Consider the following 22584-nt stretch of genomic DNA (forward strand, 5'->3'; position numbering starts at 1 on the left):
GAGTTACAGTACAATCATGAATAAGTAAAATGAAACAATCTTACCGGAATCTACGCCGTGGAACAGGAACACGACCCTTCAAGTGTGACTAATAGTAGCCTCGTCTCCGCCATGGACTTGAGAGAAGAAAGCAGGCAGCGAAACAAAGTTAGACAACGCTGATTGCTTGTGGAGTTGTTAAAATGAGTCGGGATGGTTTTGCAGAAAGACTCTTCCTGCATCTCCGGAAATCTAACTTTGATCTAAGCCCTCACTGAGAGACTGACAGGATTACTTAAAATTCCCGTCCCATGTCGAAGAGTACTACCCACCATAAGAGACGAAAACAAACTTCTGATGCTTCTCTGCCAACCTCCTGGGACAAAAGTCATGACTGAGGGATAGCCTTTGGCTGGGGTGTCTTTGTCTCCTCCTGGTTGCCAGGTTCTTATTTTCCCAAAAGTAATGAATGCAAGCTGTGGACTCTTTCCATTTATGAAGAAAAAAAGGATTAGGACAGAGAGAAGGAAACAACCATTTCCTGATTAATATTTCTGTCTGAAACAACCTTAGGAAGAAAACCAAACTCGGTACGAAGAACTGCCTTATCTGCCTGAAATATGAGATAAGGAGAATCACGCTGCAAAGCTGAAAGTTAGGAAACCCTCCGAGCAGAAGAAATAGCAGAAAGAAACAAAACTTTCCAAGATAACTTAATATCTATGGAATGCATAGGCTTAAACGAAGCCTGATAAAAACTTTAGGAACAAAGTTAAGGCTCCAAGGAGGAGCAACGGACTTGAATGAAAAGTAGCAACAGAAATAAAAGATTAGCCTAACAGCCTTTCTGTCCTGGATCTCCTCATGGAGTCCTCCAAAATGGAATCAGACCGGGCATCGTACCAAAAGATGCCGCACTTGTCCATAAAGGGCTCCATCCTTAAAAGATTATCTATCCTTTATATAGATTGAAGTTCTCTTAACCAGAATAGCAATGGCTCCTGCTACTTTAAGCACCATGCACCATATTTAAAGGAGACAGCTTATTACAGACAGGAGATGGGGAAAAAGGAATCCTTGACTTTTCCAAATACCTGAGAAAATTCTCCAAGCACGGTCAAGAACAGGAAAACATTTTCACAGATGAATCCTAGTATATATACACAATTTACTAGATCCTTGAGGATAGATAACGACAGGCGAGGCAAAGTCTACCAATTAGCCAACCCTTCCTAAATAATACCCAAAAGGAGTTCAGGCTTAAATCTGAAGAAAACCACTTCAGCACCAGAGGAAGGAATTATACTGTCCGAATCGGAGGTTTAACCCTCAGATGCTACCGACTCTCCTCCTCATCAAACTATAAGAGGGGCGATATGAGCAGCAACAAGCGGAGCAGAACCTTACTATCTTAAATTTCCTCTTGCGATTACAATTTTAAGATAAGAAAAAAAAACAGATAAAGCCACAGATGCCAAAAGATACCTGAGCAGACAATTCTGCAAGCAAATAACTCCCCCAGGAGATTCAGAGGAACCACAGGGCACTGCATGTGACACGATATTGATTGAGGAGAAAGCTGTGGCATAGCCTAAATAGCATCATCCAGGGAGACATGAGTCTAAAAATAATATTTGGAAATTACATTATTTAAAAATACTTAAAATGACACTGTCAGATATAATATATTTATTGGGAACAGGCCTCTTCCCAATAATTCCTTAAGTGAAGAAAATCTAACAAACAAAAGTATACCTGTGTAACATAACCTAAAATTCAGACCAATCCCAAGTATAAGCAGGTCGACATTGGTAATCAAACTAGAGCTGCCAAGGTAGGGGGAAGACAAAATCCTCCGACCCTAAATTGCTTTCACTGCCTGCTTATGTGAGCAAAACGAATCATATTTCGATTTAAGTCATCTTTCTTTTCCTTAAACTTGGTAGATTAAACCCTCAGTTTGACAGGTGAAAAAACAGTGACTACTAAAAAAGGGATATTCTTAAGGTCTATCCCTCACACACACACCAGACATTGTTTCCATAGGCATAGAAAAAAACAAAATAAGAGGCAGGCAGAACGTCAGCTCCTTTCCGCTCTCAAGCTGGAGAACGGGGCAGAGTAAAATACAAGCGCTCAAACACCTCTAAAAACAGAATTTATGCTTACCTGATAAATTACTTTCTCCAACGGTGTGTCCGGTCCACGGCGTCATCCTTACTTGTGGGATATTCTCTTCCCCAACAGGAAATGGCAAAGAGTCCCAGCAAAGCTGGTCACATGATCCCTCCTAGGCTCCGCCCACCCCAGTCATTCGACCGACGGACAGGAGGAAATATATATAGGAGAAATCATATGATACCGTGGTGACTGTAGTTAGAGAAAATAATTCATCAGACCTGATTAAAAAAACCAGGGCGGGCCGTGGACCGGACACACCGTTGGAGAAAGTAATTTATCAGGTAAGCATAAATTCTGTTTTCTCCAACATAGGTGTGTCCGGTCCACGGCGTCATCCTTACTTGTGGGAACCAATACCAAAGCTTTAGGACACGGATGAAGGGAGGGAGCAAATCAGGTCACCTAAATGGAAGGCACCACGGCTTGCAAAACCTTTCTCCCAAAAATAGCCTCCGAAGAAGCAAAAGTATCAAATTTTTAAAATTTGGCAAAAGTGTGCAGTGAAGACCAAGTCGCTGCCTTACATATCTGGTCAACAGAAGCCTCGTTCTTGAAGGCCCATGTGGAAGCCACAGCCCTAGTGGAGTGAGCTGTGATTCTTTCAGGAGGCTGCCGTCCGGCAGTCTCATAAGCCAATCGGATAATGCTTTTAAGCCAAAAGGAAAGAGAGGTAGAAGTCGCTTTTTGACCTCTCCTTTTACCAGAATAAACAACAAACAAGGAAGATGTTTGTCTGAAATCTTTAGTAGCCTCTAAATAGAATTTTAGAGCACGGACTACGTCCAAATTGTGCAACAAACGTTCCTTCTTTGAAACTGGATTCGGACACAAAGAAGGTACAACTATCTCCTGGTTAATATTTTTGTTGGAAACAACTTTCGGAAGAAAACCAGGCTTAGTACGCAAAACCACCTTATCTGCATGGAACACCAGATAGGGCGGAGAACACTGCAGAGCAGATAACTCTGAAACTCTTCTAGCAGAAGAAATTGCAACCAAAAACAAAACTTTCCAAGATAATAACTTAATATCTACGGAATGTAAGGGTTCAAACGGAACCCCTTGAAGAACTGAAAGAACTAGATTTAGACTCCAGGGAGGAGTCAAAGGTCTGTAAACAGGCTTGATTCTAACCAGAGCCTGAACAAATGCTTGAACATCTGGCACAGCTGCCAGCCTTTTGTGAAGTAAAACAGATAAAGCAGAGATCTGTCCCTTCAGAGAACTTGCAGATAATCCTTTCTCCAAACCTTCTTGTAGAAAGGATAGAATCTTAGGAATTTTTATCTTGTTCCATGGGAATCCTTTAGATTCACACCAACAGATATATTTTTTCCATATCTTATGGTAAATTTTTCTAGTTACAGGCTTTCTAGCCTGAATCAGAGTATCTATTATAGAATCTGAAAACCCACGCTTTGATAAAATCAAGCGTTCAATCTCCAAGCCGTCAGTTGGAGGGAAACCAGATTCGGATGTTCGAATGGACCTTGAACAAGAAGGTCCTGTCTCAAAGGTAGCTTCCATGGTGGAGCCGATGACATATTCACCAGGTCTGCATACCAAGTCCTGCGTGGCCACGCAGGAGCTATCAAGATCACCGAAGCCCTCTCCTGATTGATCCTGGCTACCAGCCTGGGAATGAGAGGAAACGGTGGGAATACATAAGCTAGGTTGAAGGTCCAAGGTGCTACTAGTGCATCTACTAGAGTCGCCTTGGGATCCCTGGATCTGGACCCGTAGCAAGGAACCTTGAAGTTCTGACGAGACGCCATCAGATCCATGTCTGGAATGCCCCATAATTGAGTTATTTGGGCAAAGATTTCCGGATGGAGTTCCCACTCCCCCGGATGGAAAGTCTGACGACTCAGAAAATCCGCTTCCCAATTTTCCACTCCTGGGATGTGGATTGCAGACAAGTGGCAGGAGTGATCCTCCGCCCATTGAATTATTCTGGTCACTTCTTCCATCGCCAGGGAACTCCTTGTTCCCCCCTGATGATTGATATATGCAACAGTCGTCATGTTGTCTGATTGAAACCTTATGAATTTGGCCTTTGCTAGTTGAGGCCAAGCTTTGAGAGCATTGAATATCGCTCTCAGTTCCAGAATGTTTATCGGGAGAAGAGATTCTTCCCGAGACCATAGACCCTGAGCTTTCAGGGGTTCCCAGACCGCGCCCCAGCCCACCAGACTGGCGTCGGTCGTGACAATGACCCACTCTGGTCTGCGGAAGCTCATTCCCTGTGACAGATTGTCCAGGGTCAGCCACCAACGGAGTGAATCTCTGGTCTTTTGATCTACTTGAATCGTCGGAGACAAGTCTGTATAATCCCCATTCCACTGTCTGAGCATGCACAGTTGTAATGGCCTTAGATGAATTCGTGCAAAAGGAACTATGTCCATTGCTGCAACCATCAATCCTATTACTTCCATGCACTGCGCTATGGAAGGACGAAGAACAGAATGAAGTACTTGACAAGAGCTTAGAATTTTTGATTTTCTGACCTCTGTCAGAAAAATCCTCATTTCTAAGGAATCTATTATTGTTCCCAAGAAGGGAACTCTTGTTGACAGGGACAGAGAACTTTTTTCTTTGTTCACCTTCCATCCGTGAGATCTGAGAAAGGCTAGGACGATGTCCGTATGAGCCTTTGCTTTTGACAGAGACGACGCTTGAATCAGGATGTCGTCCAAGTAAGGTACTACTGCAATGCCCCTTGGTCTTAGAACCGCTAGAAGGGACCCTAGTACCTTTGTGAAAATCCTTGGAGCAGTGGCTAATCCGAATGGAAGTGCCACAAACTGGTAATGCTTGTCCAGAAAAGCGAACCTTAGGAACTGATGATGTTCCTTGTGGATAGGAATATGTAGGTACGCATCCTTTAAATCCACGGTAGTCATAAATTGATTTTCCTGGATAGTAGGTAGGATCGTTCGAATAGTTTCCATTTTGAACGATGGAACCTTGAGAAATTTGTTTAGGATCTTGAGATCCAAAATTGGTCTGAATGTTCCCTCTTTTTTGGGAACTATGAACAGGTTGGAATAAAAACCCATCCCTTGTTCTCTTATTGGAACAGGATGAATCACTCCCATCTTTAACAGGTCTTCTACACAATGTAAGAATGCCTGTCTTTTTATTTGGTTTGAAGATAATTAAGACCTGTGGAACCTTCCCCTTGGGGGTAGTTCCTTGAATTCCAGGAGATAACCTTGAGAAACCATTTCTAGCGCCCAAGGATCCTGAACATCTCTTGCCCAAGCCTGAGCAAAGAGAGAAAGTCTGCCCCCCACCAGATCCGGTCCCGGATCGGGGGCCATCCCTTCATGCTGTTTTGGTAGCAGTGGTAGGCTTCTTGGCCTGCTTACCCTTGTTCCAGCCTTGCATTGGTCTCCAGGCTGGTTTGGGTTGTGAAGTATTACCCTCTTGCTTAGAGGATGTAGAATTAGAGGCTGGTCCGTTTCTGCGAAAGGGACGAAAATTAGGCTTATTTTTAGCCTTAAAAGACCTATCCTGTGGGAGGGCGTGGCCCTTTCCCCCAGTGATGTCTGAAATAATCTCTTTCAAATCAGGTCCAAATAATGTTTTACCCTTGAAAGGGATGTTAAGCAATTTTGTCTTGGAAGACACATCCGCTGACTAAGACTTTAGCCAAAGCGCTCTGCGCGCCACGATAGCAAACCCTGAATTTTTCGCCGCTAATCTAGCTAATTGCAAAGCGGCATCTAAAATAAAAGAGTTAGCCAATTTAAGTGCTTGAACTCTGTCCATAACCTCCTCATACGAAGATTCTTTATTGAGCGACTTTTCTAGTTCCTCGAACCAGAAACACGCTGCCGTAGTGACAGGAACAATGCATGAAATTGGTTGTAGAAGGTAACCTTGCTGAACAAAAATCTTTTTAAGCAAACCCTCTAATTTTTTATCCATAGGATCTTTGAAAGCACAACTATCTTCGATAGGAATAATAGTGCGTTTGTTTAGAGTAGAAACCGCCCCCTCGACCTTGGGGACTGTCTGCCATAAGTCCTTTCTGGGGTCAACTATAGGAAATAATTTCTTAAATATAGGGGGGGGGGGGGGGGGGGGAAAGGTATGCCGGGCCTTTCCCACTCTTTATTTACTATGTCCGCCACCCGCTTGGGTATAGGAAAAGCATCGGGGGGCACCGGAACCTCTAGGAACTTGTCCATCTTACATAATTTCTCTGGAATGACCAAATTGTCACAATCATCCAGAGTAGATAATACCTCTTTAAGCAGTGCGCGGAGATGTTCTAATTTAAATGTCACAACATCAGGTTCAGCTTGTTGAGAAATTTTTCCTGAATCTGAAATTTCTCCCTCAGACAAAACCTCCCTCATGGCCCCTTCAGATTGGTGTGAGGGTATGTCAGAACAGTTATCATCAGCGTCCTCTTGCTCTTCAGTGTTTAAAACAGAGCAATCGCGCTTTCTCTGATAAGTAGGCATTTTGGATAAAATGTTTGCTATAGAGTTATCCATTACAGCCGTTAATTGTTGCATGGTAATAAGAATTGGCGCACTAGATGTACTAGGGGCCTCTTGTGTGGGCAAAACTGGTGTAGACACAGAAGGGGATGATGTAGTATCATGTTTACTCCCCTCATTTGAGGAATCATCTTGGACAATATCATTATCTGTGGCATTACTGTCCTTACTTTGTTTGGACACTATGGCACAATTATCACATAAATTTAAATGGGGAGACACCTTGGCTTTCATACATATAGAACATAGCTTATCTGATGGTACAGACATGTTAAACAGGCTTAAACTTGTCAACAAAGCACAAAAAACGTTTTAAAATAAAACCGTTACTGTCACTTTAAATTTCAAACTGAAAACACTTTATTACTGAATATGTGAAAAAGTATGAAGGAATTGTTCAAAATTCACCAAAATTTCACCACAGTGTCTTAAAGCATTAAAAGTATTGCACACCAAATTTCAGAGCTTTAACCCTTAAATTAACGGAACCGGATCCGTTTTTACATTTAACCCCTATACAGTCCCAGCTATATGCTTTGCTGAGACCCAACCAAGCCCAGAGGGGAATACGATACCAAATGATGCCTTCTATAAGCTTTTTCAGTGATTCTTAGCTCCTCACACATGCATCTGCATGCCTTGCTCTCCAAAAACAACTGCGCATTAGTGGCGCGAAAATGAGGCTCTGTCTATAACTAGAAAAGGCCCCCATCTGAAAAAGGTGTCCAACACAGTGCCTGCCGTTTTTCTAAACAATCCCCAAGATTATAATAACCATTAATAGTTAGAATCTGCAAAATATGCCTAGCAAAGCAATCGTTTTAGCCCAGAAAAATGTCTACCAGTTTTTTTAAGCCCTTATGAAGCCCTTTATTCTTTTATTTAACTAAGAAAATGGCTTACCGGTCCCCATAAGGGGAAATGACAGCCTTCCAGCATTACATAGTCTTGTTAGAAATATGGCCAGTCATACCTTAAGCAGAAAAGTCTGCCAACTGTTTCCCCCAACTGAAGTTACTTCATCTCAACAGTCCTGTGTGGAAACAGCAATCGATTTTAGTAACTTCTGCTAAAATCATCTTCCTCTTACAAACAGAAATCTTCATCTTTTTTCTGTTTCAGAGTAAATAGTACATACCAGCACTATTTTAAAATAACAAACACTTGATTGAAGAATAAAAACTACATTTAAACACCAAGGCAAAGAGAATGACTGGGGTGGGCGGAGCCTAGGAGGGATCATGTGACCAGCTTTGCTGGGACTCTTTGCCATTTCCTGTTGGGGAAGAGAATATCCCACAAGTAAGGATGACGCCGTGGACCGGACACACCTATGTTGGAGAAATGGCGCCGCTCCATAATGCAAAAAAGGCCAAAAGTCGGCACGGAAAAGAGCTCAATTCCGTTGACTATTATTCCGCTAATATGAGGCCTTTTGTAGAACCCCAGAAGCATGTCACTAAACAAACACTGGCACCCTTGCACAGCTCCCTTAAGTGCAAACTAACAGCGGAGCTGGGGAAACACCGGAAACACAAAGCATTCACATGATGATGTAATACACCATGTACCCCTTAGAAATGGCGCCAATTATGCTCTCTTAACAGTCCCTGTATAATTCTCCCGATGAACTAGGGAACAGAATAGGGTCGCCTACATAACTATAACGTATAAAAGATACTACAATTAGAATTTAGCCCTACAGGTAGTTAACTCCTTCCTTGTTGTGAAGGATAACAGTCTCCATGTCTCATGCATAATGTGCCTGCCACTGCTAGCCTTCTAGCGCCAGAAGAACAAAAGGCACTTACCTGCATTCTAGTCGTCCGGCAGTCAGATGACTCACCAAGTATGAGAAGATGCCGCTCCTCACAGAGACCTGTGTAAAAAGAAAGAGTAAACTTACTCAGGCTTTCTATACCAGGGCAGCAACATGTTAGGAAAATGCAGCAAAGCACCCTTTACAAGTTCCTAACTGCATAAAAGCTACTACAGCCCTGCTAAAGAGACTAGCATGGAATACAGATAAACCCAGTTGTGATGGAAGATCAAAGCAATCTTGCTCAGGCTTTAAAACAAAAATAAATCTTGATAGAAGAATCTTGTACAGACACCTAATTACTTCACCTCCTCCTTGCACTAGAGGCAAAGAGAATAACTGGGGTTTGTGGGAAAGGAAGTGAATACCTGAATAAGATCAGTGTAGCCTTATGCTGCTACATTAACATATGTTGAGTTAACCCTAAATATTGTAATTCCCCTTATTCTTTCATAATATTGTTATCTCCTTACTGTGACACAGTTAACCCCTAAATGACTAATAATGCTAGTGGAGAAATAACAAACTTCCTTTTATATACACATCTCTGTATCCGTATGTACCATGAGCATACTTTATAATATCTTAAGGTGCCTATTAACTATATATATTACACGCGCATACTTCCGCAGCGTGCATCTGTCTAAAATATATTAAGGCACTTAACCACAATAAGTTCACACAAGCGCACAAAGCGGCAGTCACCACAAACAAAAATAAAAAATGTTCGAATGTCCCCATAAAAAAAAATAATTAAGGAGCCTTCCAAAATGCTATACTACTCGATCTCTCCCTAGAGAATACAATCCCCCAGGTGCAAACAGCTCTGGTGTCGAACATGAATTATAAGGACTACTGAAGCAAACCTGTTAGTTAAACATATGTTTAGCGTTAGCAATTCCTATATAGGTCAAAGTACCGTTCTGCTCCAAATAAAAATAAAGAGGATTGCTGGAGAGAGGACAGAGAAGTTCCCTGCAACATCCAGCAGCTAACAGCTACCAATACGCTTACTGAGAGGTTTACATGGACACAGCATTAATCCCAGTCCTATCTTGCAGGGAAACTACCCATTAAAGGACTTTAATCCAATCTTCTTCAAAGCACTTTCTTCGCCAACCTCAAAGTTACAGAAGCAAAGAATTACTGGGGGAGTATGGTAAGTGAGAGGGAACTGTCTCCTGCTGGTGGCCAGGTGTTGAATTCCTAACAGTAATGAATGAATTTGTGAACTCTCCATGCCACTGGAAAGAAATCAGTTCAACCTGCAGAACTGGCAGCACCGCTTTTGGGAATCCTGAGGTCTAACAATGTGCAGGAGCAGTCAGACATCTGTACACCTCTATGGTTCATGTGACGGCTTGTGCCAGACAAACGCACTCACTGCACCGATGGGGAGCAGGCACAAATACACTGACAATTTGCTCCTGTGTGCCCGGATACCAGGAGCCTCACTCAGTAGTTATATTACACGATATACAGGGATTTGCATCTGGCCTCTGAATGGTCACAATAAAGAATACCAAGTAACTACGCCAAGTGGTGGATACCTGGACTGTACACTGCACTTACAGACCGTCACATACAGCATTTTCATCTTCTATAATTAGGGTAACAATAACTGACAATGTCTGAGGTTTGTGCTACAATGTGACGCCCCAAACATAAACTCACCGAAGACGTCACCCGCCAGCAGCGCATCCGTGTCACCTTGAAGCTTCCCTCCTTCATATGCTCATTGGGTAGTTTGACCTGAAAGTTCAGTTCGTTGTTTCCGGCACTGACGATCACCTGGCAGCCCTTCTCCGGGAAGTCTGTGACGCACGGGTCAAACTTCAGATACCCATAATACTTCAGGGTTTGCGCCAACTGAATGAGCTGTGAACAAAGACCCCAGAAAACAGCAGTTAACAATAGCTCCAAGTATCTAAAACATAGCACTGCGTTATCCTATACCCTAGCCGTGTAGTGTAATACATAGCTCTGCGTTACCCTATACTTTAGCCGTGCAGTGTAATACATAGCTCTGCGTTACCCTATACCCTAGCCGTGTAGTGTAATACATAGCTCTGCGTTACTCTATACCCTAGCCGTGTAGTGTAATACATAACTCTGCGTTACCCTATACTCTAGCTGTGTAGTGTAATACATAGCTCTGTGTTACCCTATACTCTAGCCGTGTAGTGTAATACATAACTCTGCGTTACCCTATACTCTAGCTGTGTAGTGTAATACATAGCTCTGTGTTACCCTATACTCTAGCCGTGTAGTGTAATACATAGCTCTGTGTTACCCTATACTCTAGCCGTGTAGTGTAATACATAGCTCTGCGTTACCCTATACCCTAGCCGTGTAGTGTAATACATAGCTCTGCGTTACCCTATACTCTAGCCGTGTAGTGTAATACATAGCGCTGCATTACTCTATACTCTAGCCGTGTAGTGTAATACATAACTCTGCGTTACCCTATACTTTAGCCGTGCAGTGTAATACATAACGCTGCGTTACCCTATACTCTAGCCGTGAAGTGTAATACATAGCTCTGCGTTACCCTATACCCTAGCCGTGTAGTGTAATACATAGCTCTGCGTTACCCTATACTCTAGCCGTGTAGTGTAATACATAGCTCTGCGTTACCCTATACTCTAGCCGTGTAGTGTAATACATAGCTCTGCGTTACCCTATACTCTAGCCGTGTAGTGTAATACATAGCACTGCGTTACCCTATACCCTAGCCGTGTAGTGTAATACATAGCTCTGCGTTACCCTATACTCTAGCCGTGTAGTGTAATACATAACGCTGCGTTACCCTATACTTTAGCCGTGCAGTGTAATACATAGCTCTGCGTTACCCTATACCCTAGCCGTGTAGTGTAACACATAGCTCTGCGTTACCCTATACTCTAGCCGTGTAGTGTAATACATAGCTCTGTGTTACCCTATACTCTAGCCGTGTAGTGTAATACATAGCGCTGCGTTACCCTACACCCTAGCCGTGTAGTGTAATACATAGCTCTGCGTTACCCTATACTCTAGCCGTGTAGTGTAATACATAGCGCTGCGTTACCCTATACTCTAGCCGTGTAGTGTAATACATAGCTCTGTGTTACCCTATACTCTAGCCGTGTAGTGTAATACATAGCTCTGCGTTACCCTATACTCTAGCCGTGTAGTGTAATACATAGCTCTGCGTTACCCTATACTCTAGCCGTGTAGTGTAATACATAGCGCTGCGTTACCCTATACTCTAGCTGTGTAGTGTAATCCATAGCTCTGTGTTACCCTATACTCTAGCCGTGTAGTGTAATACATAGCGCTGTGTTACCCTATACTCTAGCCGTGTAGTGTAATACATAACTCTGTGTTACCCTATACTCTAGCTGTGTAGTGTAATGCATAGCTCTGTGTTACCCTATACTCTAGCTGTGTAGTGTAATACATAGCTCTGTGTTACCCTATACTCTAGCCGTGTAGTGTAATACATAGCTCTGTGTTACCCTATACTCTAGCCGTGTAGTGTAATACATAACGCTGCGTTACCCTATACTCTAGCCGTGTAGTGTAATACATAACTCTGTGTTACCCTATACTCTAGCTGTGTAGTGTAATACATAACTCTGTGTTACCCTATACTCTAGCTGTGTAGTGTAATACATAACTCTGTGTTACCCTATACTCTAGCTGTGTAGTGTAATACATAACTCTGTGTTACCCTATACTCTAGCCGTGTAGTGTAATACATAACTCTGTGTTACCCTATACTCTAGCCGTGTAGTGTAATCCATAGCTCTGTGTTACCCTATACTCTAGCCGTGTAGTGTAATACATAACTCTGTGTTACCCTATACTCTAGCCGTGTAGTGTAATACATAACGCTGCGTTACCCTATACTCTAGCCGTGTAGTATAATACATAGCACTGTGTTACCCTATACTCTAGCCGTGTAGTGTAATACATAGCTCTGCGTTACCCTATACTCTAGCCGTGTAGTGTAATACATAGCTCTGCGTTACCCTATACTCTAGCCGTGTAGTGTAATACATAGCTCTGCGTTACCCTATACTCTAGCCGTGTAGTGTAATACATAGCTCTGTGTTACCCTATACTCTAGCTGTGTAGTGTAATACATAACTCTGTGTTACCCTATACTCTAGCTGTGTAGTGTAATACATAGCTCTGTGTTACCCTATACTCTAGCCGTGTAGTGTAATACATAGCTCTGTGTTACCCTATACCCTAGCTGTGTAGTGTAATACATAACTCTGTGTTACCCTATACTCTAGCCGTGTAGTGTAATACATAGCTCTGCGTTACCCTATACCCTAGCCGTGTAGTGTAATACATAACTCTGCGTTACCCTATACTCTAGCCGTGTAGTGTAATACATAACTCTGTGTTACCCTATACTCTAGCTGTGTAGTGTAATACATAGCTCTGCGTTACCCTATACTCTAGCTGTGTAGTGTAATACATAGCTCTGCGTTACCCTATACTCTAGCTGTGTAGTGTAATACATAGCTCTGCGTTACCCTATACTCTAGCCGTGTAGTGTAATACATAGCTCTGCGTTACCCTATACTCTAGCCGTGTAGTGTAATACATAGCTCTGCGTTACCCTATACTCTAGCCGTGTAGTGTAATACATAGCTCTGCGTTACCCTATACTCTAGCCGTGTAGTGTAATACATAGCTCTGTGTTACCCTATACCCTAGCCGTGTAGTGTAATACATAGCTCTGCGTTACCCTATACTCTAGCCGTGTAGTGTAATACATAACTCTGCGTTACCCTATACTCTAGCCGTGTAGTGTAATACATAACTCTGTGTTACCCTATACTCTAGCCGTGTAGTGTAATACATAACTCTGTGTTACCCTATACTCTAGCCGTGTAGTGTAATACATAGCTCTGCGTTACCCTATACCCTAGTCGTGTAGTGTTATACATAGCTCTGCGTTGCCCTATACCCTAGCCGTGTAGTGTAATACATAACTCTGTGTTACCCTATACTCTAGCTGTGTAGTGTAATACATAACGCTGTGTTACCCTATACTCTAGCCGTGTAGTGTAATACATAGCGCTGTGTTACCCTATACTCTAGCCGTGTAGTGTAATACATAGCTCTGCGTTACCCTATACCCTAGCCGTGTAGTGTAATACATAGCTCTGCGTTACCCTATACTCTAGCCGTGTAGTGTAATACATAGCTCTGTGTTACCCTATACTCTAGCCGTGTAGTGTAATACATAACTCTGTGTTACCCTATACTCTAGCTGTGTAGTGTAATACATAGCGCTGCGTTACCCTATACTCTAGCCGTGTAGTGTAATACATAGCTCTGTGTTACCCTATACTCTAGCCGTGTAGTGTAATACATAGCTCTGTGTTACCCTATACTCTAGCCGTGTAGTGTAATACATAACTCTGTGTTACCCTATACTCTAGCTGTGTAGTGTAATACATAACTCTGTGTTACCCTATACTCTAGCCGTGTAGTGTAATACATAACTCTGTGTTACCCTATACTCTAGCCGTGTAGTGTAATACATAGCTCTGCGTTACCCTATACTCTAGCCGTGTAGTGTAATACATAACTCTGCGTTACCCTATACTCTAGCCGTGTAGTGTAATACATAGCACTGTGTTACCCTATACTCTAGCCGTGTAGTGTAATACATAGCTCTGCGTTACCCTATACTCTAGCTGTGTAGTGAAATACATAAAGCTGCGTTACCCTATACTCTAGCCGTGTAGTGTAATACATAGCTCTGCGTTACCCTATACTCTAGCCGTGTAGTGTAATACATAACGCTGCGTTACCCTATACTCTAGCCGTGTAGTGTAATACATAGCTCTGTGTTACCCTATACCCTAGCCGTGTAGTGTAATACATAGCTCTGCGTTACCCTATACTCTAGCCGTGTAGTGTAATACATAGCTCTGCGTTACCCTATACTCTAGCCGTGTAGTGTAATACATAACTCTGCGTTACCCTATACTCTAGCCGTGTAGTGTAATACATAACTCTGTGTTACCCTATACTCTAGCCGTGTAGTGTAATACATAACTCTGTGTTACCCTATACTCTAGCCGTGTAGTGTAATACATAGCTCTGCGTTACCCTATACCCTAGTCGTGTAGTGTAATACATAGCTCTGCGTTGCCCTATACCCTAGCCGTGTAGTGTAATACATAACTCTGTGTTACCCTATACTCTAGCCGTGTAGTGTAATACATAACGCTGTGTTACCCTATACTCTAGCCGTGTAGTGTAATACATAGCGCTGTGTTACCCTATTCTCTAGCCGTGTAGTGTAATACATAACTCTGTGTTACCCTATACTCTAGCTGTGTAGTGTAATACATAGCTCTGCGTTACCCTATACTCTAGCCGTGTATTGTAATACATAGCACTGCGTTACCCTATACTCTAGCCGTGTAGTGTAATACATAACTCTGCGTTACCCTATACTCTAGCCGTGTAGTGTAATACATAACGCTGCGTTACCCTATACTCTAGCCGTGTAGTGTAATACATAGCGCTGCGTTACCCTATACTCTAGCCGTGTAGTGTAATACATAACTCTGCGTTACCCTATACTCTAGCCGTGTAGTGTAATACATAGCGCTGCGTTACCCTATACTCTAGCCGTGTAGTGTAATACATAACTCTGTGTTACCCTATACTCTAGCCGTGTAGTGTAATACATAGCACTGTGTTACCCTATACTCTAGCCGTGTAGTGTAATACATAGCTCTGTGTTACCCTATACTCTAGCCGTGTAGTGTAATACATAGCTCTGCGTTACCCTATACCCTAGCCGTGTAGTGTAATACATAGCTCTGCGTTACCCTATACTCTAGCCGTGTAGTGTAATACATAGCTCTGTGTTACCCTATACTCTAGCCGTGTAGTGTAATACATAACTCTGTGTTACCCTATACTCTAGCTGTGTAGTGTAATACATAGCGCTGCGTTACCCTATACTCTAGCCGTGTAGTGTAATACATAGCTCTGTGTTACCCTATACTCTAGCCGTGTAGTGTAATACATAGCTCTGTGTTACCCTATACTCTAGCCGTGTAGTGTAATACATAGCTCTGCGTTACCCTATACTCTAGCCGTGTAGTGTAATACATAACTCTGCGTTACCCTATACTCTAGCCGTGTAGTGTAATACATAGCACTGCGTTACCCTATACTCTAGCCGTGTAGTGTAATACATAGCTCTGCGTTACCCTATACTCTAGCCGTGTAGTGTAATACATAGCACTGCGTTACCCTATACTCTAGCCGTGTAGTGTAATACATAACTCTGTGTTACCCCATACTCTAGCTGTGTAGTGTAATCCATAGCTCTGTGTTACCCTATACTCTAGCCGTGTAGTGTAATACATAGCTCTGTGTTACCCTATACTCTAGCTGTGTAGTGTAATACATAACTCTGCGTTACCCTATACTCTAGCCGTGTAGTGTAATACATAACTCTGCGTTACCCTATACTCTAGCCGTGTAGTGTAATACATAGCTCTGTGTTACCCTATACTCTAGCCGTGTAGTGTAATACATAACTCTGCGTTACCCTATACTCTAGCCGTGTAGTGTAATACATAGCTCTGTGTTACCCTATACTCTAGCCGTGTAGTGTAATACATAACGCTGCGTTACCCTATACTCTAGCCGTGTAGTGTAATACATAACGCTGCGTTACCCTATACTCTAGCCGTGTAGTGTAATACATAGCTCTGTGTTACCCTATACTCTAGCCGTGTAGTGTAATACATAGCTCTGCGTTACCCTATACTCTAGCCGTGTAGTGTAATACATAGCTCTGCGTTACCCTATACTCTAGCCGTGTAGTGTAATACATAGCGCTGCGTTACCCTATACTCTAGCTGTGTAGTGTAATCCATAGCTCTGTGTTACCCTATACTCTAGCCGTGTAGTGTAATACATAGCGCTGCGTTACCCTATACTCTAGCTGTGTAGTGTAATACATAGCTCTGCGTTACCCTATACTCTAGCCGTGTAGTGTAATACATAACTCTGCGTTACCCTATACTCTAGCCGTGTAGTGTAATACATAGCTCTGTGTTACCCTATACTCTAGCTGTGTAGTGTAATACATAGCTCTGTGTTACCCTATACTCTAGCCGTGTAGTGTAATACATAGCTCTGCGTTACCCTATACTCTAGCCGTGTAGTGTAATACATAACGCTGCGTTACCCTATACTCTAGCTGTGTAGTGTAATACATAGCTCTGTGTTACCCTATACCCTAGCCGTGTAGTGTAATACATAACTCTGCGTTACCCTATACTCTAGCTGTGTAGTGTAATACATAACGCTGCGTTACTCTATACTCTAGCCGTGTAGTGTAATACATAGCTCTGCGTTACCCTATACTCTAGCCGTGTAGTGTAATACATAGCACTGCGTTACCCTATACTCTAGCCGTGTAGTGTAATACATAGCTCTGTGTTACCCTATACTCTAGCCGTGTAGTGTAATACATAGCTCTGCGTTACCCTATACTCTAGCCGTGTAGTGTAATACATAGCTCTGCGTTACCCTATACTCTAGCCGTGTAGTGTAATACATAGCGCTGCGTTACCCTATACCCTAGCCGTGTAGTGTAATACATAGCTCTGTGTTACCCTATACTCTAGCTGTGTAGTGTAATACATAACTCTGTGTTACCCTATACTCTAGCCGTGTAGTGTAATACATAGCTCTGTGTTACCCTATACTCTAGCCGTGTAGTGTAATACATAGCTCTGTGTTACCCTATACTCTAGCTGTGTAGTGTAATACATAACTCTGTGTTATCCTATACTCTAGCCGTGTAGTGTAATACATAGCTCTGTGTTACCCTATACTCTAGCCGTGTAGTGTAATACATAACGCTGCGTTACCCTATACTCTAGCCGTGTAGTGTAATACATAGCTCTGTGTTACCCTATACTCTAGCCGTGTAGTGTAATACATAGCTCTGCGTTACCCTATACTCTAGCCGTGTAGTGTAATACATAACTCTGCGTTACCCTATACTCTAGCCGTGTAGTGTAATACATAACGCTGCGTTACCCTATACTCTAGCCGTGTAGTGTAATACATAGCACTGCGTTACCCTATACTCTAACCGTGTAGTATAATACATAGCTCTGTGTTACCCTATACTCTAGCCGTGTAGTGTAATACATAGCACTGCGTTACCCTATACTCTAACCGTGTAGTATAATACATAGCTCTGTGTTACCCTATACTCTAGCCGTGTAGTATAATACATAGCTCTGCGTTACCCTATACTCTAGCCGTGTAGTGTAATACATAGCACTGCGTTACCCTATACTCTAACCGTGTAGTATAATACATAGCTCTGTGTTACCCTATACTCTAGCCGTGTAGTGTAATACATAGCTCTGCGTTACCCTATACTCTAGCCGTGTAGTGTAATACATAGTGCTGCGTTACCCTATACTCTAGCCGTGTAGTGTAATACATAGCTCTGCGTTACCCTATACTCTAGCCGTGTAGTGTAATACATAGTGCTGCGTTACCCTATACTCTAGCCGTGTAGTGTAATACATAGTGCTGCGTTACCCTATACTCTAGCCGTGTAGTGTAATACATAGCTCTGTGTTACCCTATACTCTAGCTGTGTAGTGTAATACATAGCTCTGCGTTACCCTATACTCTAGCCGTGTAGTGTAATACATAGTGCTGCGTTACCCTATACTCTAGCCGTGTAGTGTAATACATAGCGCTGTGTTACCCTATACTCTAGCCGTGTAGTGTAATACATAACTCTGTGTTACCCTATACTCTAGCTGTGTAGTGTAATGCATAGCTCTGTGTTACCCTATACTCTAGCTGTGTAGTGTAATACATAACTCTGTGTTACCCTATACTCTAGCCGTGTAGTGTAATACATAGCTCTGTGTTACCCTATACTCTAGCCGTGTAGTGTAATACATAACGCTGCGTTACCCTATACTCTAGCCGTGTAGTGTAATACATAACTCTGTGTTACCCTATACTCTAGCCGTGTAGTGTAATACATAGCTCTGCGTTACCCTATACTCTAGCCGTGTAGTGTAATACATAACTCTGTGTTACCCTATACTCTAGCCGTGTAGTGTAATACATAGCTCTGTGTTACCCTATACTCTAGCCGTGTAGTATAATACATAACTCTGTGTTACCCTATACTCTAGCCGTGTAGTGTAATACATAACGCTGCGTTACCCTATACTCTAGCCGTGTAGTATAATACATAGCACTGTGTTACCCTATACTCTAGCCGTGTAGTGTTATACATAGCTCTGCGTTACCCTATACTCTAGCCGTGTAGTGTAATACATAGCTCTGCGTTACCCTATACTCTAGCCGTGTAGTGTAATACATAGCTCTGCGTTACCCTATACTCTAGCCGTGTAGTGTAATACATAGCTCTGTGTTACCCTATACTCTAGCTGTGTAGTGTAATACATAGCTCTGTGTTACCCTATACTCTAGCCGTGTAGTGTAATACATAGCTCTGCGTTACCCTATACCCTAGCCGTGTAGTGTAATACATAACTCTGCGTTACCCTATACTCTAACCGTGTAGTATAATACATAGCTCTGCGTTACCCTATACTCTAGCCGTGTAGTGTAATACATAGCTCTGTGTTACCCTATACTCTAGCCGTGTAGTGTAATACATAGCTCTGCGTTACCCTATACTCTAGCCGTGTAGTGTAATACATAGCTCTGTGTTACCCTATACTCTAACCGTGTAGTATAATACATAGCTCTGCGTTACCCTATACTCTAGCCGTGTAGTGTAATACATAGCTCTGTGTTACCCTATACTCTAACCGTGTAGTGTAATACAGAGCTATGTGTTACCCTATACTCTAGCTGTGTAGTGTAATACAGAGCTATGTGTTACCCTATACTCTAGCTGTGTAGTGTAATACATAGCTCTGCGTTACCCTATACTCTAGCCGTGTAGTGTAATACATAGCTCTGCGTTACCCTATACTCTAGCCGTGTAGTGTAATACATAGCTCTGCGTTACCCTATAGTCTAGCTGTGTAGTGTAATACATAACTCTGTGTTACCCTATACTCTAGCCGTGTAGTGTAATACATAGCTCTGCGTTACCCTATACTCTAGCTGTGTAGTGTAATACATAGCTCTGCGTTACCCTATACTCTAGCCGTGTAGTGTAATACATAACGCTGCGTTACCCTATACTCTAGCCGTGTAGTGTAATACATAGCACTGCGTTACCCTATACTCTAGCCGTGTAGTGTAATACATAGCTCTGCGTTACCCTATACTCTAGCCGTGTAGTGTAATACATAGCTCTGCGTTACCCTATACTCTAGCCGTGTAGTGTAATACATAGCTCTGTGTTACCCTATACTCTAGCCGTGTAGTGTAATACATAACTCTGCGTTACCCTATACTCTAGCTGTGTAGTGTAATACGTAGCTCTGCGTTACCCTATACTCTAGCCGTGTAGTGTAATACATAACGCTGTGTTACCCTATACTCTAGCCGTGTAGTGTAATACATAGCTCTGCGTTACCCTATACTCTAGCCGTGTAGTGTAATACATAACTCTGCGTTACCCTATACTCTAGCTGTGTAGTGTAATACATAGCTCTGCGTTACCCTATACTCTAGCCGTGTAGTGTAATACATAACTCTGTGTTATCCTATACTCTAGCCGTGTAGTGTAATACATAACTCTGCGTTACCCTATACTCTAGCCGTGTAGTGTAATACATAACTCTGCGTTACCCTATACTCTAGCCGTGTAGTGTAATACATAACTCTGTGTTATCCTATACTCTAGCCGTGTAGTGTAATACATAGCTCTGCGTTACCCTATACTCTAGCCGTGTAGTGTAATACATAACTCTGCGTTACCCTATACTCTAGCTGTGTAGTGTAATACATAGCACTGCGTTACCCTATACTCTAGCCGTGTAGTGTAATACATAGCTCTGCATTACATAACTCTGCGTTACCCTATACTCTAGCTGTGTAGTGTAATACATAGCACTGCGTTACCCTATACTCTAGCCGTGTAGTGTAATACATAGCTCTGCATTACCCTATACTCTAGCTGTGTAGTGTAATACATAGTGCTGCGTTACCCTATACTCTAGCCGTGTAGTGTAATACATAGCTCTGCGTTACCCTATACTCTAGCCGTGTAGTGTAATACATAGCTCTGCGTTACCCTATACTCTAGCCGTGTAGTGCAATACATAACGCTGCGTTACCCTATACTCTAGCCGTGTAGTGTAATACATAGCTCTGCGTTACCCTATACTCTAGCCGTGTAGTGTAATACATAGCTCTGCGTTACCCTATACTCTAGCCGTGTAGTGTAATACATAGCTCTGTGTTACCCTATACTCTAGCCGTGTAGTATAATACATAGCGCTGCGTTACCCTATACTCTAGCCGTGTAGTGTAATACATAGCTCTGCGTTACCCTATACTCTAGCCGTGTAGTGTAATACATAGCTCTGCGTTACCCTATACTCTAGCTGTGTAGTGTAATACATAACTCTGTGTTACCCCGTACTCTAGCTGTGTAGTGTAATACATAGCTCTGCGTTACCCTATACTCTAGCCGTGTAGTGTAATACATAGCTCTGCGTTACCCTATACTCTAGCTGTGTAGTGTAATACATAACTCTGTGTTACCCCGTACTCTAGCTGTGTAGTGTAATACATAGCTCTGCGTTACCCTATACTCTAGCCGTGTAGTGTAATACATAGCTCTGCGTTACCCTATACTCTAGCCGTGTAGTGTAATACATAGCTCTGCGTTACCCTATACTCTAGCTGTGTAGTGTAATACATAGCTCTGCGTTACCCTATACTCTAGCTGTGTAGTGTAATACATAGCTGTGTGTTACCCTATACTCTAGCCGTGTAGTGTAATACATAACTCTGCGTTACCCTATACTCTAGCCGTGTAGTGTAATACATAACTCTGCGTTACCCTATACTCTAGCCGTGTAGTGTAATACATAACTCTGCGTTACCCTATACTCTAGCCGTGTAGTGTAATACATAGCTCTGCGTTACCCTATACTCTAGCCGTGTAGTGTAATACATAGCTCTGCGTTACCCTATACTCTAGCCGTGTAGTGTAATACATAGCTCTGTGTTACCCTATACTCTAGCCGTGTAGTGTAATACATAGCTCTGCGTTACCCTATACTCTAGCCGTGTAGTGTAATACATAGCACTGCGTTACCCTATACTCTAGCCGTGTAGTGTAATACATAACTCTGCGTTACCCTATACTCTAGCTGTGTAGTGTAATACATAGCTCTGTGTTACCCTATACTCTAGCCGTGTAGTGTAATACATAGCTCTGCGTTACCCTATACTCTAGCCGTGTAGTGTAATACATAACGCTGCGTTACCCTATACTCTAGCTGTGTAGTGTAATACATAGCTCTGTGTTACCCTATACTCTAGCCGTGTAGTGTAATACATAGCTCTGTGTTACCCTATACTCTAGCCGTGTAGTGTAATACATAACGCTGCGTTACCCTATACTCTAGCTGTGTAGTGTAATACATAGCTCTGCGTTACCCTATACTCTAGCCGTGTAGTGTAATACATAGCTCTGCGTTACCCTATACTCTAGCCGTGTAGTGTAATACATAACTCTGTGTTACCCTATACCCTAGCCGTGTAGTGTAATACATAGCTCTGCGTTACCCTATACTCTAGCCGTGTATTGTAATACATAGCTCTGCGTTACCCTATACTCTAGCCGTGTAGTGTAATACATAACTCTGTGTTACCCTATACTCTAGCTGTGTAGTGTAATACATAACTCTGTGTTACCCTATACTCTAGCCGTGTAGTGTAATACATAACTCTGTGTTACCCTATACTCTAGCTGTGTAGTGTAATACATAACTCTGTGTTACCCTATACCCTAGCCGTGTAGTGTAATACATAGCTCTGCGTTACCCTATACTCTAGCTGTGTAGTGTAATACATAACTCTGCGTTACCCTATACTCTAGCCGTGTAGTGTAATACATAGCTCTGCGTTACC

General features: G+C 42.6%; 1 protein-coding gene across 1 annotated transcript in view; it reads right to left on the bottom strand.

Annotated features, from left to right (window-relative positions):
• SNX17 (sorting nexin 17) overlaps positions 1 to 22584 on the bottom strand; it is a 182998-nt gene that overhangs the window by 94232 nt on the left and 66182 nt on the right. The window contains exon 5 of the mRNA XM_053709394.1: positions 10168 to 10371. Within this exon, the coding sequence (XP_053565369.1) occupies positions 10168 to 10371 (204 nt within the window). The remainder of the gene's footprint in view (positions 1 to 10167; positions 10372 to 22584) is intronic.

The sequence above is a fragment of the Bombina bombina genome, chromosome 4, assembly GCF_027579735.1.
Source record: "Bombina bombina isolate aBomBom1 chromosome 4, aBomBom1.pri, whole genome shotgun sequence".
NCBI classification, from domain to species: Eukaryota; Metazoa; Chordata; class Amphibia; order Anura; family Bombinatoridae; genus Bombina; species Bombina bombina.